Source organism: Thermobia domestica, chromosome 6, assembly GCF_964235325.1.
Source record: "Thermobia domestica chromosome 6, izTheDome1.hap1.1, whole genome shotgun sequence".
NCBI lineage: Eukaryota > Metazoa > Arthropoda > Insecta > Zygentoma > Lepismatidae > Thermobia > Thermobia domestica.
In genome coordinates, this window is record NC_137459.1 from 272,339,328 (window position 1) to 272,365,794 (window position 26,467).

Here is a 26,467-nt window from a genome sequence, read left to right on the forward strand (position 1 = left end):
GATCCCAGCCCCCGCCAAGTGAACTTTGTGGTGGACAAACACCGTGCTCGTGGGTTTTCTCGGGGTTCTCCCGTTTCCTCCCACTTTCTTCATTCCACCATTTCACTCATCTCTCATCATCACCGTCTCCTTTAGCCTAACCGGCATAACCGTGGGACGTAAAACTCAAAGATTTCATTTCATTGTTTCAATAGACTTGGTTACCGGAAGGTTTGTGCTCAGTGAGTCTTCACGTGCTTGTCCGAGGAACAGAGACACATGAGAATGGGAATATCACTGAACCATTTGACACGATATCAGAACGAGGGCGACGATTTCCTTGGAAAGATCATTGCCAGATATCAATCCATATGCCCACTTTTTCCAATCCAAACGTGAGAATTTACAGTGGAAGCGTGCAAGTTCGCCTAAACCAAAGAAAATCCGTTCCACATCAGCTGCAATGGTCATGGTGACTGTGTTCTTCGACTAGCAGGGATCTCTGCTAGTGGAATTCCTCCCCGACGGAGAAACAATAAACACCAACAAATACTGCGATATTCTCCGTGTGCTGCTAGCAATCAAGAATAAGCCCCGTGGTAACCTCACACAGAATATCATTTTATTGCATGACAATACCTGGCTTCATGTTACCAAACAAACACAGGATTATTTTGGGCGTCATGGAAGTGAGATGGGAAGTGCTAGGCCACCCCGCCTATAGTCATGACTTGAGTTCCTATGATTTCCAGGGTTTTGGAACACTCAAGAAACACCTTCGGGGGTATCACTATGGATCGGATGAAGAAGTGCAGGAAGCTGTGACAGAGTGGCTCCATACTCAATCCAAAGAGTTCTTCTTCCATGGTATTCATAATCTCGTGTCAAGGTGGGATAAGTGCCTCAACAGCAATGACCATTATATATAGCTCTATCTAGTAATAAAGTCTGTACATTGACAGGGACCTTTTCATTAGACTGCTCTTTATAGTTAATAGCACGTGGTTCTACACCGGTCGGCTACAGAAACAGCTATTTGGACATGCAGCAGATTGTGCACATGCTGAATGCATTGGGTATGGTATCCACGGTCACTATACATTTTGACAGCTAGACAATGATCGTTGCCATAGCTCGGCTGACGGTCAGAAGAGGTCCGGTCAAGTTGCCTGTCATGGAGACGTGGTCTGTAGGGCTTAGGCACCAAGTCATATTAGAAGGTATATACCGATTAAAGCCTCTGGGTTGCTCTAGAGGTGTGTCCAACGCGTTATCCTGCTGGAAAATGTGGAGATAAGAAGAGCCGGAAGGATTGGTAATGTCACGAATGAATTGGGCACTAATTATAATTTTATGGAAAAGCGATTTAAGAAAACAGTTCTATGTGGACCAAGATTGAAGTTACAAAGAACGGTAGAGTAGAGACAAAGAAAGTGGTGGATTAGAATTGAGTCACGGTGTATCACTATTAAATATGAGATCATAGTCACGTACGCCAGATCAGGGGGAGTCTAGGCAAATCTACGAAAAAACACACTGTTCCTAGAAAACCTTGAATCAAAACTAACCTGTTCGTATTTCGAAGTTATATATATGGAACCTTAAAATTATGCTTACTGCTGAGCTGAATCAATTAATTCTGTTTCCCGTCACCCCTCTGATACTTTTTTTTTTGTTTTCCTTTCCTATGTAAAACACAGCATCCCGTACGATAATATGGATGGGGTGAAGAAAACATGTCTGAATTTAGCTCATGTCTATACACACGGTGTACAAATATATACACCGCAAAGCAAAATAATTTTAAATTAAATACATATTTTATACATCTTTTATTTTCCGTGTTGTACACATTTGATTTGAACTTGCTTTAATTTAGCCACAGTTATGCACCGAAGTATTGAAGGCTCATACAAACGTAGATCGAAAAGTAGCTATTAGTTTTCAAGGAATATAATCTAAACTTCAGTGAAATGCAATCACCTGAGAAACTTACGAAGAAACGAAAAAATTTCTTCATCAGGGAATTAATCCGTATTTCTTTTACATAGCTAGAGACTCTATTTCAAGCCTTTGCATTTCTATTGCTGGCGCTGCTGCCGATGAGTGTTTTCCCGTACCTTCCTCGAAGGAGGAGGGACAAGTTGCTGTGGCCGAGATCTTTCAATTGTTGGATGCGGAAGCGTTGCCACAATGAATTATTTCACGGACTTTTCTGTGCACTCTCTTGATAGCCATTCTAAGTAGGCTATGATCTTCACTCGTCAAGACCAAACGACTCAATGACAAATTGGCAACACAGCTGAGGTCACTCACTTCCTTTCCCTAAGCCAAAGGGAGGGTTTCCTCCGTAAAAGGGTAGCGGAGGTGAGGATGAAGTATGTTTCATATACTTTCCGATGGCATGCTTAAAATAGAAAAGCTCTAAGAATAAATTTTCATAAGAGTGAGGAATGTATTTCTCTAGGTAGCTAAAAATTATAATTTTCGGTGTAACATATTTACCTAATGTCTGAAACATGGTGGATTTAAAGAGTTTCAGAGACAGCCTAAATTACAAAATTATTATTTAATTTATCATAGTCTGTTTTATTTTCTGATTTTTTCCCCCAAAATCAGTTTCTGATTCTACATTTTGTCAAAGCATTCTTCGACGAAATTTTAAAACTAAGTTGCTGTTGCGTGAAGCAAAAACGGATGCGACTCTTTCAGGATCAACCTACGAGCAATATAAATTAGTTATTAGCCTTCATATTATTGAAAAAAAGTCACTCACCCAAGTTCACCTTCTGCTCTTCCTAACATCTTCTGGCTTGTTTTCGTTGCACGTATTCACAAAGCAATAATCATTTTGCCCTTAACTGACTACACCACACTTAAATACACTATGTAGTAAATGAAGAAGAAAGGATACTTCCACTCCACAACGTCAATACACAGTTTCCGCAAGGGGTTTTTGAGCGTGAGGCAGAAAAGGGCCCGCTGAGGTCGGTCAGGGGGCGGCTTCACGCCCCGGCGCACTACGCGCCGTTGCTGTTGTTGCTGTTGCTGCTGCTGTTTCCCGCTCATTTGCGTAGCACTAAGCGCGGTCTGCCATGCGGAAGATAAAGGTTTCTCCGCCCCAGTGCTTCCAGTACTGGCCGCCGCTCCCGTCTCATTCTGCTGGACTCCTGGAAACCAAGAAAAAATAGAACATCAACCAAATTACTATTCATAAACAGTTCAATGTGCATACATACAAATTTATATACGTCATGTATAATTGATCACAAGAGTGGAAATTAAACCACAAAGTTAAAACAAGTTGTTTCGTTAGGCACAAGTTTTTTCGAAACAACAGTTCCATGGTACGTTGGGTATTAATTAGACAAAAGCTCATTTGCTTGTACTTCGCTTGATGAGTGTTTGTAAATAAAGTGTGTAACTTGTACAGTGTGTGCCTTATTTAACCAGCGGATAACCTAACCTGTTGATTTAGTTCCTGCTTACAGAATAACATTTAGTGCAAAGAAGAGTAAGATCATGAAGACTATTCGCTATTCTTCTAACATATACCACTTACAGGCATGTATGTATCATTTCAAAATCTCATGAAACTGAAGTGCAATACTATACTTGTTTAGAGCGCAGTTTATTTACACATTTATTATTATTATTATTATTATTATTATTATTATTATTATTATTATTATTATTATTATTATTATTATTATTATTATTATTATTATTATTATTATTATTAAAGTATATGAAAAACTAATAAAATACAATTAAATAGTTTCTTGAAGTATTTAATCAGTTAGAATCAATTTTGAGCCAGACTGTATCAGTCAATGCCTCCAGCTGCAGCAACAATATTCAATACTGTATACAGTCACTCCTTCGCAGAAACTTACAATCTTACACTACTATAATATTTATGCTATTATTAATAAAAAAAAAAGAAATAAAGTAAGTGTGTTGTGATGTCATGAGCGCTCAGAAAAGTGTGTCGTCAGTCAAAAAAAGGTTGGAAATCATTTGAATATATTATGATGACTTCAAAACAATAGGGTTCTAATGATATACGTTAGTTATTTAAGAGTCCATTCAAACTGGACGTAATTTCACTATATTTATGTATTATTTATTTTCTAGACGTGTAGTACACGGTATACGACAATAAATCGTTCTGTACCGTAAACATTGTGCTTTCTTTCCAACTTATAGTTTTAAAATACGTTCAGTACTGTAGATTAACCTTCTCCAACTAGCAGAAAAGGACAGGGTTGCTCCGTGGTAGAGCAGTCACTTCTGGTACTAGGGGCTCCATGTTAGATCCCAGGCCATGCGAGCTAGAGGTAGACAAAATCGAGTCCATGGATGTTCTCGTACTCCTTTCATTTCCTTCCATATTTCCATCATTTTTTTTTATTTCTCATACTTACGAAGTCATTCCCAATTATTCATTTTCATTAATCAACAGTCTACTTTAGTCTAAAGGGCATACATTAAAAATTTCATTTTATCCAACCAACTAGCAAATGTATTTAATAGTATTGTTAGACGATAGTCGTAAAGGAATCACTGAAAATTTTAAAAAAGTGCAAATTTACCGAAGTTTTGTCTAGTACTACAAAGCACAGAGACGGAGGAGAATCCAAACGAACTATACAGGATAAACTTGCACATAGATCGTATTTCACAACTGACAAAATACATGCACCGCATGGACTGCATAGTAGGGTGGGTCGAATAAAGCAAATTTTCTATATCAAATTCGAATAGTGCAGCAAATTTGCGTATTCAGGTGCTACTAAAGGGGAAAATAATGAAAAAATCCTATTGTACCTTCAGTTCGCGCAAAGGGCCTAAAGTTTGAAATATATGACCAAAATCACCAACTACTACTTTAACACTCAAGGGTTAAAGAAGTTTTTTTGACTTTTAATATTATTAAATTACTTTATTTTAGCAGCTTCATATTTGTAAAAATACATTTTTAAAGTACATCTGTGTATTTAGTGTTTGCGTATATGGCCTGACGTTATTGAATTTTGGTAATATACGAGGCGCATCCAGAAAGTAAGTTTCCATAGCTAGGAAACGGTATGTTGCTCGAAGTGACTACGTGTACGTGAGAGAGTAAGGTCCTAGCGTGGCACATACACTAGCGGAACTTCCCTTGTGCTCTCAGTACCGTCGTGGCAATGGTTGAAGATGGACGTTCCTATTCCAGCTCCCACCGCGTGTGAAGTCCGAATAGTGATAAAGTTTTTGAATGCACAGGGTATAGCACCAATCGAAAGCTGTGCCAGGTCCATGGGCCTAACGGCATGAGCAAGCAGTTCCTGCAGATTTTCCGCTCCTTATTGCACACCACTGTCACGGAATGCCTGTTGATAAAGAAGTTTTGTGTTGAAGCAACTGACCCTAGAGCACAAAGCAAAGCGCACAGGGTCGGCATTGACATTTTTGCAACGATACAGCTGACGATGGATTTCAATCAGTGCTATGCCCTGTGCATTCAAAAACTTTATCATTGCTCGCACTTCACACGTGGCGGGAGCTGGAATAGGAACGCCAATCTTCAATCACTGCCACGACGCTACTGAGAGAATCAGGAAAGTTCTGCTGGCGCATGCGCCATGTTAGGACCTTACTCTCTAAAGTACACGCAGTCGCTTTGCGCAACATACAGTTTCCTAGCTATGGGACGCGTGGGAAACTTACATTCTGGATGCGCCTCGTACCTAGGTATATATATATATATTAGGGTGTCCCTTATTTTGGATAATTTCGTGTTGCGATACGCACACCCTCAAATGTGTTCTATGTGACCATAAACATTCATTAGTAAAACAACAGCTCTCTACGAGAACGTTAACCCGTGCCGACTTGGCGACAAAATCATGAAATGGCGTTTCCACATTATAATATAATTTAGAATGTCCAACCGTGATAACGGAGAAACTAAAATAGACAGTGAAACGAAACTTTCACAAGGCAACTAGACAAAGAGTGACATCTCTTCGTGTATTGACAAAAAGCACAAGATGAACAATGTTGCCAACCCAAGACAAAGTTGTGTTTTTGTAAATGTAATGAACTAAATTGAATAGCATCATAGGAAGAACCAATGAAAATAAAGATAAAATAGATAGTAAAGGCAGATCAGTGTTGCAAACTTTTCGAGAAATAACGTGTAATATGCGTTGGCGTACACAGGAAATGAGGTACTAACGTTTTGTACACCTTAAATCAGATATTGACAAGAATTGTTTGCGTTGACTCTAAGTCTAGAAGCATCCGCTGAACAGCGTTGCCATCAACAGAAGGGATAAATTGAGTTTGGAAGAGAGACAATAACTCGGAAAAGGTCACTAGTACTGTATGGTTTAAAAACTATAATGCAAGACAGAAGAGCATGTATAATAACGCCGTGGTTAAGTGAGATTGATAACTCACGTACTGACAGATATATTTGGTATCTTGTTAAAGTAGAGAACTATGGTTTTGTAAAAGACGGCAACGCTGCACAGCAGCGGTATTTTTACTCCTGACTTCATCATGGTTACCAGCGCCCTCATAAGCTCACGAGTGCATAAACCTATGCAAATTGAACGCTGTTTTATATTTTAACCAGGTTGTTGGGATTCTAACCCGCTGTGCAGCGTTATCATCTTTCACAAACCTTACTTGTCAACTTTTACAAGATATCGTATAGCTTGGTCAGTTATCGAACTCACATAACCATGGTTCTACTCCTTATGCTCTACCGCCTTGCACTATAGGTTTTAAAGCGTACAGAACTACTGACCTTTTCCGAGTTATTGTATCTCTTTCAAACTCAATTTATCCCTTCTGTTGATGGCTACACTGTTCAGCGGATGCTTCTAGACTTAGAGTCAAGGCAAACTATTCTTGTCAATATCTGATTTAAAGTGTACAAAACGTTAGTATCTCACTCCCTGTGTGCACCAACACATATTACACGTTATTTCTCGAAAAGTTTGCAACATTGATCTGCCTTTGGTATCTCTTTTATCTTTAGTTTCATTGCTGCTTTCAATGATTATATCCAATTTAGGTCATTTTACTTACAAAAAGAAAACTTTGTCTTGGGTTGGCAACACTGCTCATCCAGTGCTGTTTGTCAATACACGAGCAAATGTCGCCCTTTGTCTAGTTGCCTTGTGCAAAGTTTCATTTCACTGTCCCTTTTAGTTTCTCCGTTATCACGGTTGGAAATTCTAAATTATATTATAATGTGGAAACGCCATTTCATGACTTTGTCGTCAAGTCGGCACGGGTTAACGTTCTCGTAGAGAGCTGCTATTTCACTAATGCGTGTTTATGGTCACATAGAATACATTTGGGGGTGTGCGTATCGCAACACGAAATTACCCAAAATAAGGAACACCCTAATATAGGAACACCCTTTTGGGATGCTGGCTTTTTGGGCTATTTTTTAGACTTTCAGTCAAGCAGCTACTGCATCGTCAATATTTATCCTAGGATCATGGTTCATACCTCATTCTCTTCAGAATAGAGCTGGCTTTCAAATGGTGCCACTTGCATGCTCATACCATTTACCAGAAGCGGGAAAAATGTCAAAGTGAAAATTTCGGAGGGAAATTTTTTTTCTCGAACTTTGCCCCCCCTAGACCCCCCTGTGTGAACGTAGCCATATAAAAAATCTCATAAATAGTACTTGGTATACTGAATGTGTGTACCAAATTTCAAGTTTCTATCTTGAATAGTATGGGCGGGAGAAATTTTATCAAGAATTCCCACAATGCCCCAAATTACCACAAAACACTATGATCTCATGGAAAAAAATTCCTGAGACATCCCTAATTAACCTAGGGTCATGTGTCGCTCATATTCTCTTCAGCTTAAAACTGCCTTTCAGGTGGTAACATTCACATGTCTCCATCATGTATCTAAGGCGAGAAATTCCCGAAAAAAGGGATTTTGGTCTAAATTTCCCTTTTTCAACTTTTAGCCCCTCAGGACCCCCTGTTTTAACGCAGAAATCTGAAAAAAAAACTGTTAAATACTACTCGGTGGACTGAATGTTTGTGCACAATTTCAATCTTCTAGGTGCAAAAATAAGCCCGCCAAAAAAAAAAAAATCAGAAAATACCCGTTTCTCTATACAGAAGTATATTTTGAAAAAAATTAACTGAGACGTCCCTAATTACTCTAGAATAATAATTCGACCATCATTCTCTTCAGAATAAAACTGCCTTTCAGACGGTATGACTCACGTGTCTCCATCATGTATGTGAGGCGGGAAAATCTTGAAAAACGGGATTTTGGGGGTAAAAATATCCCTTTTTCACCTCTTTGCCCCTCTGGTTCCCCCCCCCCCTGTTTCAACTCACAAATCTGAAAAAAATCTGGTAAATACTATTCGGTGGACTGAATGTTTGTGCAAAATTTCAATCTTCTACGTGAAAAAAATAACCCAAAAAATAATGAACATAGGCTTCATAAGGGAAAATTATATTTCAAAATTATGACGTCATCACCTCCTATGTCTGGACGCAGGACGGTCTGAAACCATACGTAATGTCTTCTACAATGTCTCTGAACTTGAAAAACAAAAAAAAAACGGACGAAAAAGGTCAAATAGAAGAGAAATAACGCAATGTACCATGAAAAACGCGCATGGTACAAAATGTACCAAAAGATCCCCAAAGGGATATATATATATATGTGTGTGTGTTTTAACAGTATTACGGACGCATGTTTGTATTAAAAATGTATATACAAAGCCATTGTTTTACTTTTTTGTTTGAGAGAGTGAATTTATATATTAAATTAGGGATTAATAGATTATCTAGCTTGCACGTCTTCGCCTACTTTGCAAAATAATTTTCGGAGGTGACTATTATTCGACCTTTATCCATACTCGGCCCAACCATCCAACAATTCAGAGCAACAATTCAGACATTGTTCTTATATCATCATTAGTCTAGAGCGTCATCTTGAAATTGGGTTTCCTGTACAATTTAGGCATCAAAATTGTAATGTTACTCTACTATAACCATGCCTCTTATCTTGTACGCACACTTTTCCAGCAGACTCTGTCACAAGTTTAACACCCCTTTGCACTATTTGAGTGAAACTAGGAAGTTATAAATTCAAAAGTCAGGCATAATTTAATTTACCATAAATGATTAAATACTTTCCGTTGTTAAAATTTCCATTATTGGAGGGAGTGACAGCTTACATTTCGTTCCATCAATAAGCTCAATGTATTTCTTGGCGTAAAAGTGTATTAAGGAAGACAGAAGTTCTGACAGATTTCCCCTTCGTCTGATGAATCCTACCTTTCACTCTTTCCTTGTAATTCAACTATTCGTATATACCATCTCTCAGCCACAATCGTCGCCAATTCTATGTTCTCATGATGAGAGAAAAGCGGGTTTCTCTTACTGTTCTGATAGATCCAGTAGTCCTCGATGGTTGAAATGTGCACCCGGTCTTGCGATTGTTTATTTCTCAAATGAGTCCTACGAATGAACTGAGGATACAAGCCATTTATCTAGTTCGATATTAACTCTTCAAGGCGGAAGTCTGAATACGCAATCACCATTTAAATGCCTATACCCTATGGGTGTGATCCCAAGCACATAACCTTAAAGTGTATAGTATTAAAATATTTATCATTGCATTTTCATCTATGGATTTTTCATGATAGCAGTGCTTTAAGCTATATCAATACTGCCAGTAATACATGGAAATCGGAATGTATATGCGAGTTTGAGGGATTAAGAGGTACAACTCAGTGATATACAGTGTTTAAAGTCTTTTAAACAACGCGACATTTGCTGCGCAACATTGAAGAAATCATTGGTCCAGCGAACAAGAGAAACTCTCGGTCATCCTCAGAACATATTGGCTGACAGACAACACATATGAGAGTTGAGTTACAAGAAACTACAGGTGAGCCGAAAGTCACCAATCGATTATAACGGTGAATACTTTTTTTTATTATTATTATTTTTCAATAGCTTCTATTGATAATTCACAGATTTAAAGACCAAGAGTGTGAGATTGTTTAAACTTTTGTGTGGAATATAATCTCAGGTAGGTGTCCGTCATTATGGGCCTCACAGATAAGGGCTCTGTACAGCATTTTTTACTTAATGACTTTGTTCACAGGCATGGGCGCCCGAAGAAAAATTTTAGGGGGACATCTCCATGGTTGCTATATTACGTCTGGTATTTAATATAGAATACGTGGTTTGCTATATTACGTATACATTTTCCTGAGCCAGGGGCGCGTCACTTGCCCTCCCTTCAGGAGCTCATGTTAACAGATAAAGTGGTCGGATTAGGGCGGTGAAAATCCACACGTTATGCATGAGTGCAAACTGCATCCTGTGAAGTGCACTGTGTGATGTGACATGAAGTTAGAAACGATCATTGGGCCATACTTCTTCGAAGATAATGAAGCCAATGCAGTAACAGTGACTAGAGATTGATATCGAAACATAATTGAAACGGACACCTACCTGGATTATATTCCACACATGGATGTAAACAATTTCCCATGCTTGATCTTTAAGTCTGTGAAATATCAATGGAAACTAATGATAAAATAAAAAAGTTAGTCACAGTTATAACCCCTTCGTGACTTTTGGCCCACCCTGTACTGACTGCTGGTAATCAACAGACGAAGAGGAGATCAGTTAAAACTTTTATGCCTCCTGAATTCTTCTGTTGCGAAGAACTACATTTATATGATTGATTCAACGAAATGTAATCCTCCCCAATGGTGAAAAGCTTGACAACAAAAAAATATTTTATCATTTATTAAAAAGTAAACTCTATCCTAGTTTGAATTTATACATTTCCTCAGTCATACCCAAACAACAGAAACATTTTGCTAAACTTGTTACAGAGTTCGCCGGGAAAGTGTGCAGACAAGATAACAGAGATTGGTTACTCTTTGATGTCTGAATGGGACCGGAAATCGGATTTCAAGATGACTCCCTTGACTAATAATGGTGAAACAACGTAGTTTAACAGCTCTGAACGGTAGGATAGTTGTGTAGAGTCTGAATGAAGCTTGAATTGTAGTTACCCCCACGTGGTGAGATGACTTCACTCTCATCGCTTTCAAGTCTTACTAGCAGGGCTATACTAATTTTTCGAAATGGACAAAGACAAATTAATCTGCAATTTCAATATAAATTTACTTTCTGGAACTAAGGAGTAAAAAATGACCTTATATATATATATATATATATATCACCAAAAATCACTGACTTTAGGCCATATGTATGAACTCTATATGCACCACTGTGATTCAAAAATAAATGCCGTTATCAAGCATCCAAAATAAAATAATTTCATGGTACTAGAGGTCGAAAATCTTAGTTAAATACGTAATAATTGATGATTTTGGTTATGTTTTAAATATTAGTTCCTTTGCGAGAACTGAAGATAAAATGTAGGATTTTTTTTCTTTTTTTACTATTTTCCATACACACAAAGTTTTTGCACTATAAGAATTCAATATTCGAGGATTCATTTTCTTTACCCACTCTGCTGTATAGCCTCTTCCCTTTGGCCAAATCCTGAATCCCTATCTATACACCGAGTATTTCAGGTAAAACATCGAGTGCTTGTAAATTACAATGCGCTAGAGATAAAAGAATGAAACAAAACGTGAGATTCAAAAATGTTAGAAAGCACATCAAATAGAGCATTGTGTTTGATGCACAGAGCTCCTACCATGGGGTCCTGAAGGACACTTGAAATTTTTAAATGGCAAGGTATGTAAGACGATATATGATTGAAAAGATAGTATATCAATAATAATGGAAATACATTTTTAGAAAGTTTTCGCGTAAACACTGTGTGCGAAATCGTAATCATTTAGCGGTCTTTGTAAATAGTTCCTCACATCTTTCTCCCACAAACGAGAACAGCTATTCCCTACAAAAGTTATTTGTTTTTCTTTGTCCTTCCAATGATGTAAGCATAGTATAGCTTCCCATTCAAAATTTAGAGCAATTTCCTAAGACCTCATGATAGGAAATGCTGTGGGGAAGTATAATACTCCAATCGGCGTGTCCTCCGATATTTTTCATCTCTTTTTTGTTTAATCCTTTTATATTCAGCCGTTTGTAATGTATAAACTCTCCACGTTTTATATGGAACAACCAACATATTAATATACTTACATAAGTTCTCTTTTGGAAGTTTTCTCTGTTTATCGTACAACCATTTTGAACAATTTTGATTTTTTTCTGTTAAATTAACGCCACAAAGTGAGTTTTTTAAATCTGTATTTACAATAATTCAAATGTTACTATTGAGTTTACTACAAGAAGTATAAAACCCATTTTTCAAGAATTCTCATCAATTTGTGTCATACTTCAGTTGAGAGAAACCGTACTACTAATATATATATATATATATATATATATATATATATATATATATATATATATATATATATATATATATATATATATATATATATATATATATATATAATTGAGCATTCCCTCACTTCTAAATATGGAATCTTAGATAATATAAAATTACTGGATTCTTTCTAATTATATTTTTTTACCTCATTATAGTATAATAAGAGACAGGTGCAAGGTTGCCACCCGTGCGGTCAAGTTTGTGGTGTATCATACAGAATTGAACTATTACTAAACATCTATGGCAGTTGAATTAAGAGATGAACAAGTACTGAGATCCCTTTAAAAATCTCATGATAGTATTAAACAATCCATGAATGTATGCTTATGTTTAAATGGTAAAGTGAAATTGTACTCTGAAGGGTTAAAATATATTAAAAACAGGGCGTATCAGAGGTCCGGGACACAGATCAACTCAGTTGTTAATAAAGATACCAGAAAATGGAAACAGAGGAAAGTTGCTGGAAATAAAGCTTCCCATGCCAAATGAAAAGCCTAGGTTGTCAGTTCAGCAGACAGTTCTCTTGGGCTCTTGCCCTACCAAAAATACACCACTCTTGGGAAATGGATTCGAAATGTTCTAGATTCCCTCAGACAATAATGTGTATGTTCTCCGTGTCATTTTGAGTGTCTTTACGTTTCGTTAGACCTAGATATGTTGCCCTTCTCATTTTACGTGAAGTGCCTTATCAACCTGGACTTCAAATGCCTGGTGCGATTGAAAAAAAGTCCACAATTTTAGATTGAAAACTACCTATTTTCAACATTTTCCTCTATTTTGGTTTCCATTTACTTTTTTCTTGTATTGTCTTTACTTTTTTGTATTCTTACTTACAACGAGGTTGGCTTAAAACTTTTGATGCACCCTGTATAGATCATTCTTTAGTAGTGAATATATATTTATATGTATGGGATGAGCTTCAGTTTTGAAAGGGATAGATATTCATTAACATAAATGCTACTTTATTGTGTTTGGTAGTTCTTTAAATTTGCCCATTAGCATGGGGTGCTATTAGTTTCGCATTGGTTAAATTGTTTTCAACTATTTTAACCAGAAAATTGAATTACTTAACTTAATACATGCGACATATTTAAGCATGTAGAGTTGAAAGGTTAAAAAATTGATACACTCTTTTCCAGAAAAAAAATGTAAATTTAAAGAAAAAAGTAATCTTGATAGTTTTCTTAATAAAAAGCGTAAGCTCAGATAAAAGATCAGATGCAAAAAAATCAGAAGAAGAGAACTATGGCCTCCTCCCAAAATGTCTGAGTATTGAAAGCTTAAATGTTTCACAACACATTCAGACATTGCTGTTTTTTTTTTCTTTCGAATAAAAAAGCGAAGAAAAATTTCCCGCCGAAAACGAGAGACGCAGAATAACAAAGGCAATAAAACAGAAAAGAATTCTCACAATATAAGCCTAGTTTCCGAGTCGGTTCTTTTATAGAACACCTTTGGTTGAAAATAGGCTTAATGCCAAAAGTCTTTTTCCCTTGTTCTAGAGTTTGTTTTTAAGACAACTGGGAATAATACTGTTTGCTAATGTAGCAAACAAGAATGTATTTATTATTGTGCTATATTGGCATTTCGTTTCCATTAGGGTAGCATACTGTTTAAAATATTAGGAATTTGAAATCATGTGTATTTAATATACTATTTTGTATATAAAGAATGTACAAAAACACACTTAACAGTTTTCCTTTTAAAGGACAGAATGGGATCACCGAAACATAAGTTTGAAAGGTACAATAATTATATTTTTAAGACGCGAATTTCAATGAAAACTTTTATTTAAAATATGAACTATTGAAAGTATGGTATACACTTTCAGATGCTCACAGAAGTCAGAAAAAACAACAAATGGCTTGTGATAGAAGCAGGAGTTAAATTTAGCAGGAGCCAACCTGGTTGGGACTCTGTTCACTTTGAAAAGTGGGTATTGCCTGGGTGATTCTTTCTCGCCAATGTTGCTTCAGAAGTTGCAAAATATCCATGGACATAAAATGTATATTTTTTCTTGCAGTTTTTAGTAAGCGGCATAACAGGAGTCCGACAAACACTTCCATACAATTATATACAGCTTTCTAGGTAGGTCCGTCAACATTTTGAAAATTGTATCCTGGATCAGGGTCAATTTTAGTGTGATGATGAGCCATGATTTGGGGAAAGTTTTCATTATGTCGGATTTTCGGATATTCCAACTCAAATGGGAGAGAGGAAATTCTGAGTCGTTAAACATAAAATACAAAATATAAGTGAGTACTTCTTAATATACCAAATAAAAATATACCTATTGTTCATTTGTGTGCATTTAGTATGACGGACCTAAAGAAAGGAAAGATTTTTATATAATTTGTATTTTCTCTGTCACGCAAAAACTACTTCATGTATCACAAGACATGTTGTGTTATATCAAGTCAAAAATTGAGGGTGATTCACATTATATGAACATTTTCAAAATTCAGCCTCAAAGAAGGTTGAACGGGATTTCTTTTACTGCACAAAAATGAAAAAAAATGTAACTTGTATCACCAAGGAATACTGCTTTGTAGATTGTTGTGATTTTGGATGGTGATAGGTCACCACCTGGAAAGGGTTTTTATGTTATGGACATTTTCAAAATCTCACCCTATAAATCGAAAGAAAAGTATAACTTATATATATATATATATAAATCGGTTGTGTATTTATTAAACTGCTGAACGTACAATCACATAATTTCGAATGTGGGTTTCTTGTTACACAGGTTGCTAGTATGTGTTAGTCTTCCACATAGGAGAGAGAGGGTCAGCGTCATGATATGTAGGCCTATTAATATGCTTTATTTCAAAGATAGCTTAAAAATGGTAATCTATTTATGAAGGAGTACACACACATTTTCTTATACTGACTCTGCCTCCACCCCAGTGTTTAATCAAATACCTAAATATTTCTCCAATTTAAATGGAAATCTATACATATACGAGATCTACATAAATAGTAAAGAGGTTAGTTTATTCAAAATATATTTTTTTAGTTCTCTCTAATGTGGCTCATTGCAGACAGGAAAGATGATAGTCATTATTGTAACTCACATTGTGTTCGTTTAGCCTAATAGTTGGCAAAAATTTATTGTCTTTTCTCTTCGAACACTCTCTTCCAGCACAGTACGTGACCAGGCAGTATAACATGGCAGTTACACATCCTACTATGTATATTTATCTTCAATTGAGAAATGTCAATTCCAGTTCGGGCATTGCTTCGAGTGTCAAAGTAATGAAATACTGAAAACTGCTATTACTAAATAACTAATACTATTTTATAGAAAATAGTAATCAGTTGATGTTAATGATAAAAAGTTTCCTAAATTCCCCTAATGACTGAGCAAGAAATGAAATGGTATAAAAAAATAAGCTGAATAATGCGTTAAATTACAATATGTGTTACAATATGTCAAAAGATAACAAAAAGAGAGTAACAAAAAGTTCCGTAAAATACTTAGAATATCATGTTTTTAAAAGTAATATTCATGCATATTCTTGCTACATAAATGTTATGTTTGTGACTTTGTTTTGGCTATACCCCAGAACTCATCTAAAAGAAAAATCGCTACACTCAAGACACCATCAATATTAGTACGGAATAGATTGAATAATTAATAATTTAGTTTGAGAAGTTTGAGAAGAGCAGATTAAACTGAATTGGATTGGATAGGATTTGACTTTAGCGTTCCGTACAGCAATGATGCTACATGAGACGTTGACCTACAGCTTATTGTGCGATCCAAACCACATGAGCTCCAGCCGGGAATCAGACCCGGGTCTCTCACCACAAAAGCCTGTACGCTATCCACATAGCGACGTTGGATTCAGCAGATTGAATTAAGATCGAGCACAGTCTGGTCATGAATTATAACAATAAAGATTTAATTTCATGGTTTTGAATGTTAATGTTTTACATGTAAGCTATCCAATTATGGTGAACGGCTTAAAAAAAATGAACTGGAAATTGTGGTAGATTGTCAGTGTGTAACTTGCAAAAGCAAACTTAAGGCTAATGACGGTCATTAAAATTTGGAATGTAACGAATATTGAAGAATTCACATTTCTTACCAACACATTGGTGAGGAGTTTAAGTTTAAAGTATGAAACAAAGCATTATTATAGTTTAAATATTATTTAAAAATGTATTCATAAGATATTATTTTTAAATCACTGAATCATGTGACTACATTGCAGAGTGGGAACTATTTAAATATAATGATCGGTTATGTGGTAGTTTATTCGAGAAGTTGTTTTAACTATCAATATAGAGTTCCTTTGAACCGCTAGACGTGAATGCATAAAATTTGTAATACAGTGTGAGAGCTATATGATCAACAGAATATGAATATATCATTTAGTTGTGCAAATTTAGTAAGGTGCAAAAAGGAGGAAAGATATTCGTATCTCAAGCTTTCACGGAGAAACTACTATGTGGATCGCAATAATAATATATTTTATGATAAATCAATAATTCAGGATGGTTTATATTATATCAATTTCCTGAAAATTCAACCTTGAAATTTTGGAGATTGGGTGAAACACATCATTATATGAAGCTGAAAAATTATAAAAACAATTTTACAAATTCCATCACCATGAAACTACTACTTTGTAGGACACATATAGTTTTGGTACGATAATAGTTTATTACTTACGAAAGGTTTTGACACAGTGAGTTTTTTCTATATTCCGTCTCAAACGGGAAGTAAGGATATTTTACTAGATTTGCATGCTTGACGTAGTTGATGAATAAGGAGAAGCAGATGAGGAGGGAGCAGGGGGAGGGGCAAAAATATTATTCGCACTAACACGAGGATAATTTACGAGCATAGTATAAATTGCAAATAGGCTTAATTACATAGGAAAAGTACTAGTATGCTTTTTGTATTATAAAAATACCAATCACAGGTGATTATTTCTAAAATGTTGTGAATATAAAATCTTAATTATAAGCACAAATATATTTTAAATTGACACACAATTAGGCAATGAATTATCTTGCTTGTAAAGAAACTATAATAATAATTTGTTTCAATTAAAAGTAAGATGTATTTACATCTTCACAAGGTTTCTGAAATATATGAATATCGTAATTGTCCTCTAAACTACATTTCTAGATTGTTTGGAAGTAGAACGACATTTTACGAACGTTTTATGAAAATTAAAGATCAAATTCTCTAAATTAACTTTAAATAGGTTTAAAGGTAGAATAATTGACGAAATCGGAAATATTGAAAAAGAAAATGCCCAATTGTTGTTTGCTAAAACCCGAACATTGGAGCCCCTAATTTAAATAGGACAAAATTTATTTTTGTTAATCCTAGACATCTTAAGAGGTGTACCTTGTTTTGTACGAACATAAAATGAACTACTTTCTGTCTGTAATTTTTTGTGGTAGTCGGGCTTTTCCTATCAATTGTGAACTGTTGTACTAGGTTTTCCAACCTAAAATCATGCGTGATCAAGTTTTGATTGTTAATTTGCTTGTTAAAGTAAAATCATTCTTAAGCTATTTTAATAACTGTAGGTAGGTCTCATTTAGTTTATAAAGAGATTAAGAAGTATGGACAGTGATGTGAAAGAAGAGATTGAAAAAAAAATCTGTGTGGTCGGCGATATGGGAAACAATGCAGAAAATAGTTGGGGAAAAGTTAAACAGATTATACTTTACACACTCCACATCAACTTTGGCAAGATGGAAAGAACGCCGAGAAAACCATGGGTAACTGAAGGGATGCTTAAGAAGGTGGAAGAACACAGAAGAGCAAAGAGCATGGATGCCAAATAATACAAAAGGCCGAATAATGAATTGAGAAGAGAGATGGACAGAGCCACAGAAAAGTACATTGAACTGATATGAGAAGAAATAATGGAACTTCAACGGTGCAGCAGATATGATCTGATGTATCAGAAAACACAAGAATTAGGAGGAAAAGCTGACAAATCCATACGCACATTAGGAATCGAAGATCAACAAGGTCATGTAGTCACTGACCATCAAATATATCTTAGAGTTTGGGAGGAATACATAAAACTATATGACTAGAGGAACCGCCCCAAAGATATTGCGATCAAAGCAGATAAAGAGGTGGATGAAGGAGAAAAAGGACAAAGTACATTGAAACGTAAAGTAGTACAAGGTTCAAGGACATGCGAAGGAGGAAGGCCATTGGAGACGACGACATACCAGCAGATTTGCTCAAGGGATTAGGAGACAATGCCATGAAAGTACTGACTTCCCTTATTAACAAGATCTACCTGAGTGGAGAATGGCCAAAGGATTTTCTCGATATTACAATCATTGCATCATCCAAGAAAAAGGAAGCAAATAAGTGCAGCGATCACTGAACCATTAACCTTATTTCCCACACTGGAAAGATAATTGCATGCGTATCGAACAGACGACTGGAAAAAAAAGATAGAAGAGATGTTGGAGGAATATCAATTCGGATTCCGGAAAAAAATGCACCATAGATGTCATTGGGTTGAGGAGAATTATCTCAGAACGAGTTCTGGACGTAAAAGCAGAGTTGTGTTTGCGCTTCATACATTGGCAAAAATCTTTTCACAGAGTCAATTGGACGAAAATTTTGCAAATACTTAAAGAAATTGGGGTCAACTGGAGAGACCGAGGCTCATTCGCAACTTGTACATAGGATAACGAGTCAAGATGCGCTTGAATGAAGGAGAAACCAATAGTGTGGAGATTGGAAGAGGAGTCAGACAAGGATGTAGTATGTTGCCCCAATTATTCAACATTTACAGTGATTAATGAAGGAAGCATTATTGGAGATTGCAAGATTGGAGGGCAAATCATTAAAGGCATCAAATCAGGTATGCAGATGATACGGTTATTATAGCTAGAACCGAAGAACTACAAGAGATGGTTGATAAAATAGTTAACATTGGGGAACAATATAGAACGGAAATCAACATCGAAATATCGAAAGTCATGAGAATAGCACGTGGAAGTTCGCCCTTACGAATATCAGTGCGAAATCTTTCTTCACTTACCATTTTCTCCTGACGTCTTTCCTCTTTATTATCGCCTCACCCTGCATCTTGATCACTCCTTGGTAGAAAACTTCCCTGATGACTGAGTAGTACAACGTAGGGTTGAGGATTTATTCGCATCACAAATTTCACACTTATTTCGAGATGAAATCCAATCGTTGATTGCAGTCGAATACTTCTTTGACTAACCAAGTATTGTAGTTTTCATTTTTTCTTTATTTTTCTTTTGTTTTGGCCTTTGAGAATGGCACTCACCAAATGGCCATTTCAATCGCACCAACCCAACATTGATGAACGTGTAATTGGGCATGGAATGTTTAATCGTGAAATGAAAAATTTCCATTTTGCAAAATCAATAAAAGAAAGCATGAACATGGAATCAAGAAAATTAGCTTCAACAGACTGCTGATTTAAGATCTTAAAAGCAGATTCTATTTTAATTTTTAATAATCAAAAGGAACAGTATTAATGAGGAATATTGGAGACTACATTTACTTTTCTTCTTCTTTAGTATCTTAGTCTCCATTAATAATAATTAGGAATAATAAAAAAATATTTTTCTCTCTTTTATGTCTCTGGTTCCTATGTCATTAATACATTTAGTTTTCAGAAACCACTGAGTAGATTTACTGGGATGAACGTAGTGAAGAAGCAAACAAAAAAAAAACATCAGGAAATGTATCGTTTATTCTTAAATAAGCATAATATATTCTCCATCCCTTTCTTCCTCGAGCGATGGGAGGCACTTCAGTTAGTTGTAACAACTTAAGAAAGGAATTTAACTCAAAAGTAACAGAAGCAGATTAATTTGTTAATTTACAAAAGATTTCTTTTTCTCTGCAGTAAAGCTCGATATCCTTTACTTTAAACGATTGAATGACCTCGGAATGTGTCACATTAGTTTGTCATACGTCATATTAGATTTCATAGGAGCATTATATTATTGCAGCCACAGTCAACTAAGACCCAGAGATTGCAACACTCTTAGCAAAGGACCCAGGTTGGATCCTAGGCCATGGATGTTTGCAGTTGAGCGCATCGTAACCGTAGATTTTCTCAAGGTTTATTCACTTTCTATTTTACTCTTATCTTTCGCAGGTGGTTATATCCTTTCTCCAGTAACGAAATTGGATGTTGTGTACTTTGCTATATTTTAGATGGTGTAAAGGAATACAAGGAGACCATAATACAGGCTCTTGATTCTTCAATTCTTCCGCCATTCATATTTGCTTGTGATTGCTGTATGTCTCCTTTAGTTTTAGTCTACATTTATAAGTATGGTACTTTAAATAAAAGAAGATTTTATTATATTTTGTATATCGTACGTATTCTTTTTCTTTCTTTCTTTCTTTTTTTTTTCTTTTTTTTTTGCATTTCACAGCATTATAATGCCATATATGGTTCACACTTTGTAGCCGCTAAAATTAATATATATACAGGGTGCGGCACGTAAAACCGGCTCGTCGTAATATTCTGGTATATTGTGTTTTTGGCAACACTTAAATCATCTACCTTCCTACCAACAGATGGCGTGTCGAGGTCGGGTCGACTTACGTGACCTGCAGCAGTCACGTGCAGCCGCAGCCAGTGAAACTTGTCGAAACCAGTTGAGAAAAAGGCCTCGTTGTGTTAAGCCGGGTGAGTGTCAGTGTGTGATAATGCCGTATTCGATACCCGAGCGTGTTGCCATTGTTGAAGAGTTTATTCTCGCTCGATCTTTTGTGAAAATAAAGAATTTGTTTCGGGAGAAATTTCCAGGACGTTCTGTGCCAGCAAAAAGCACCATTCAGGAATTGATTGAAAAATGGCGGCGTACAGGATCGGTTCAAAATGCTCCCAGGAACAGACGACCATCTGTCTGCACACCTGAATTAAAGATGCAGGTGGAGGAGATAATGACAAGAAGTCCTCGAAAGTCAACCAGGAGATTGAGCCAACAGGTTCATGCGAGTGAGATAAGTTGCAGACGTGTTTTAAGGGGACTGAAGTTAAAACCGTACCGGATATGTGTTGTGCAAGAACTGAAGGAGCCCGACCTGCAGAAGAGGGTGTATTTCTGTTCACGGCTGTTGAGCAATGTTGCCAGTGGTTTCTTGGATCCACTAATGCTCATCATGAGTGACGAGGCGTGGTTCCACCTGTCTGGGTACGTAAATTCCCAAAACAACCGGTATTGATCGACAGAAAATCCACACGCAATCCACCAGGTACCCTTGCATGATGAGATGATTGGTGTGCCATTTCCGCCACACGCGTTATTGGGCCCATATTCTTTGAGACGACAGTGAACAGTGACGTGTATATGGGAATCCTGGAGGAGTTTTATACACACTTGACCGAAGAGAAGCGTCAGTTATGTTACTTTCAGCAGGACGGTGCAACATGCCACACATCAGCTGCATCATTGTCCCTTGTGCATGAGATGTTTACACCAGAGAGGACAATCAGCAAAGGCTTGTGGCCTCCTCGGTCACCAGACTTGTCCACGTGTGACTTTTACTTATGGGGACAGTTAAAGGGAAGAGTATACGAAACAAATCCACACACAATTGAAGAACTCAAGACCAGGATCCAGGATGTTACCAATAGCATTACAACACAAGAACTGACAAGGGTATATATGAATCTCCTCAATCGTGCTCACATGTGTGTTGAAGTGGACGGAGGACACTTTCAGCACCTGCTGTGAAGGCTGCTGTGAAGGTGAGTAGTCATATTCAATACATTACATTTCATTTATGTGTTGTAGTTAATCATATTCAATACATTACATTTCATTTTATGTGTTCACTTTACGGGCCGGTTTTACGTGCCGCACCCTGTATATATATATTTCCTTTGAAGCTTGTGTTATTTCAATTTAAATTTTATAAATAATTTTAAAGAAGTCTGCTCAGGTGATACACGAAAGATTTTAATCCCGACCTGAAGCACACGTGAGCGACCTGCAATGTATATGACGCATTATTTGTTATCTTACTTTAGCAGGATCACGAGTGAACTTTGTGTATTAGTAAGATTGCACCAAAATTTAACAAGTATTTTGAATGCTACATATTGGCCTTATATTAAACGCATAGTTCAACTGTGAAAGGATTAAAAATAGGTCGGATAATCATGTGTGTATACTTTCGTGGCCTTTAGTCACAAAAATAATAAATAGTTTAATATTCACCAAAAAAACTTCATAAGATCTTAGTTAAAATGATGAATTATGTGCTGCATAATATTATGTCGGACAGCTGACCAAGAAACCAACAGATCGGGGTATGGATAGAAGGTCTGTATTACGGCCTTCAATTGCAGCGAACGAAACATCAAATTCCGAACTTTATACGAGTATAAGAAAAACTAGCAAGTAGAAGATTATGGCAGTATTAGATGAGGCACATATTTATCTCTCAGATTGACCAAATTTGTGCATTACCCATTGTAATGTATGTAAACCGTTACGTAGCTAAAGCAAGGAAAGCTTCACAAAGGGACTCGATGTTCTTACAAGAATTACCTACACTGGAAAGCTGGTTACTCAGAGTATTGAAAAAAAAATATCAGATGAATGTCATATACTTCCAGACGAATGTCATGATCTCGTTTTCCAAAATGATATGTCTTTAATCTACTGTTTCCATGCATATGGATAAGATATCCAGCCAAATTGCGCGAACTTTATTACAAAATGGAATAGAAAATAGAAATGCGACACGAACTACGTATAATCACATTAAGCAAGATCATTTATATTAGTTCCATGTATTATTGTACTTTGCGAATCCTCAAGCAATATTTCAAACTACGAAGAGTAACTGGAAATTTTCCAGAGAAGTAGGAAGATAATGATTCATGCTACAACTCTAGTCAAGTCTCTTGCAATGGTAACTTTGCTCCAGAACGATTCTTAACAATGCTTCTGGTTTACTATAACACAAGCGATGTGTATTTTTTTTTTTTTTTTGAGATCACGATATTTCCTGATGTGAATACTGTTTCCATATCATTCTCGTGTATTTCGATTAACTTAGTAAGTCTATATAATACTTTTATTTTCTCCTACTAGAGGTGATAATGAAATGCATTGATGTCGGTACACATATGAGTATTAGTGGCTTTTCATTTTCTTCATTCTAATGTATCGTTTGAAAGGTTCATTCTCTTTTTAAAACTATTAACTTATTTTGAATTAAATGTACAATTTATGAGAACTAACCATTTATTTAAGATTGATAAGGAGATTGACTCAAGCACAGAAAGCGTATTTGAAGAACTGAATTTAACAAAACCGTAGTTTTTTTTCTTAATGTGAAGTTAACGACAACTTTAAAACTTTTAAAGCGCGATTTTAAAGGAAATAATAACTCAATTTCATAGAGATTGATATTTTTACAGATTGTATACATACATTATATGGATGTTTCTGATAGAAAACATATACGAAGAGTCCAGGGGAAAAACAGGGGATGTCAACTTTTGGGTGAAACTTAGATTTTCATGCCATCTTGTAGAGCACGCTGAGTAGTTTCATTCAATATATCAAAAAGGGGGGAAATATTTACGGTTACCCTGCTACAGCCTTTTAAAAAATCTTTGTAAAATGGAAGAAGGGGGTATCGCCATCACTTACTGTGAAAAAGGGAGGATGTCCACCTTCGGACAAAATTTAGATTTTCATGCCATCTTCTTCTGACACGGACATGCGTGCAATACAAGTATATTCAATGAATTATTATATACTAAATAAGTTGAAAATACATCACTCTTGCCTCAGAACCTGATTTTTAACTTTCTAATGTCGTCCAACTTGCTTAGGCAGCTGTACCTCTCCGTAACCAATGCCAGATAGTCGTTTATACTACGTTGAATATCAGGTCAACAAAGTCAATGAACCTTTGTACTCCACTTGTTATCCTTGCCCTACTCTCCCATATTTGATACTGATTTGAGGATAAAAGTACATTTCCAAAATTTTCGTTGATTAGTAAAGTACTAGGTTTAGTCAGTTCTGAACAATTTGAAAAGGATGTTATAATCAACATGATAATTATTGGTGTGATTTAATAGATATTTTCCACTTTTTTAAAGGGAAGTTGCCAATATCGGAAGAAAAGTGGCAGAATCTACAAGCTTTGAAGATTTTATGCAGCGCAGATGCTCAAATTATCTATATGGAACTATCAAAGAATTAATCAGCTGAGTAAACGAGAATAAATACGACAAAGGAAGGAAACAATGTACTCTTAATAGTATTGTTTATAATATTAAAAAAAACAATCGCCTCTTTTTCCATCGTTTTGCCTTGCATTAGACCTCTTTTTTTCTCAGTACAAACCAACATCATTTCGGTATTTTTCCTATTCTTTTACTTACAATAATATACGTTGAGCATAAGAAAAAATGAAATGAAATCTTTGAGATTTACGTCCCACGATTATGCCGGTTAGGCTAAAGGAGATGGTGATAATGACTAATGAATGAAATGGTGGAATGAAGAAAGTGGGAGGAAACGGGAGAACCCCGAGGAAACCCATACACACTGTGTTTGTCCACCACAAAGTTCACTTGGCGGGGGCTGAGATCGAACCCGGAACCCCAAGCAGCAGAAGAGAACGCTCTACCACTGAACCACCGCGGTCGCACGTTGAGCATAAGATTCTGCATGCTAGTTTCCAATATAATAACGAACTTGTAAACCAAATTTGAAACATTTTCCACGAGTAGTTCAGGAAATAAATTGTTATCAACTTTAAAAATCGTTTCCTGAAAAGTTAGTAGAAATGGACACCCCCCTTTCCGCTGGACTCTTCATATTAAAACTACAGCTAAGACGACGTTCTACCCACGGGAACTGTAGGACTGAATCTAACACAATTCCTTGTCTTTTAAAAATCCAGGTATTATCACTTTTTTTTTTTTTTTTTTTTTTTTGCGAAAGTCATTTGTTCCTGAAAAATTGGGTGAAAACTTATCACAAATATAAACAGTTTAAACACTTTACACAAACGATAAATAATAACATATCATATTTTTTCGTGTATGATATTGTACACAAGTCATGTATAAATTACATGCTAGTTTTAATATTACACAAAGAGAAAATTACACATGTGTGTAAAATTCACAGAAATAGTGTAATTTTATATGAAAATCGACATGCATATACAGGGAGTTTGAATTTACAACTTTAGTTCGACTAAGCCAACATGTGGGTGTAATAAGCAAATAGCATGCTTTCACACGCTGAATGTCACGATTTGAAAGTGAGAACAAGGAATTTAATGTTCATACAGGTTTGTGATTTTTTTTTTTTTTTTTATTTGAGATATAATTTTTAAATTCATGAAGCTAGAGATGCTGAAATGTATGCCACGGCATTGCAGCAAAAATATATAAATTAATATGTTTGGTGTGAACTATCATATGCCAATCACCTAATGATTCCCTTTGAAAACAGTGAAGGAATATTTTCAAACGAATTATTTAGTTGGTGGAAACAGCATGAATATACACAGGTGCATCAGCACGTACACAAAAATATATACATGCAAACACAAACACGAATGGCAGAAGCAGACGACTAAAATATACTTTTCAACTCCTCCTGTATTTGAAATCTAGAAATCTATTTTATTCAACTGTGTTACATACATTTCTGAATGTATAGTGCTAATTTTAACAAGCTATGGACTCCTTTGTGTCCAAGCGGTTAGCGTACGCGCCTTTGGCATGGGAGACCTGGGTTCGACTCCCAGCGGGAGCTCATGTGGTTTGGATTCCACGTTAATCAGTAGGTCCTTCCTCATATAGTCTCGCTGCTGAAAGGGACGTTCAACTCAAAAACAACTCAATTTAACAACTTATATATTAAGTTGCAAATGGATTTTTTTCTGAATTTCAATATAAAAAACATATTTCTGACAGCCTTTTTTTGTTTTTCACACACGTTTTAAAAATGCAAAATGCATATACAGCTTGTTTTCTTGTGTATTTTTTTCATTTTTCTTTTGTTCTTGGTCTCTGTA

General features: G+C 36.0%; 1 protein-coding gene across 22 annotated transcripts in view; it reads right to left on the bottom strand.

Moving 5' to 3' along the window:
• The window catches only part of Ca-alpha1D (Ca[2+]-channel protein alpha[[1]] subunit D), an 836,510-nt gene that overhangs the window by 757,420 nt on the left and 52,623 nt on the right, over positions 1–26,467 (bottom strand). For all 22 annotated transcript variants that reach the window (XR_014131916.1, XM_081762817.1, XM_081762798.1 and 19 more), the window contains exon 2: positions 2,894–3,149. Coding sequence is in view for 21 of the 22 variants with exons in the window: in XM_081762817.1 (XP_081618943.1) it covers positions 2,894–3,149 (256 nt within the window). In the remaining variant the exon portion in view is untranslated. The remainder of the gene's footprint in view (positions 1–2,893; positions 3,150–26,467) is intronic.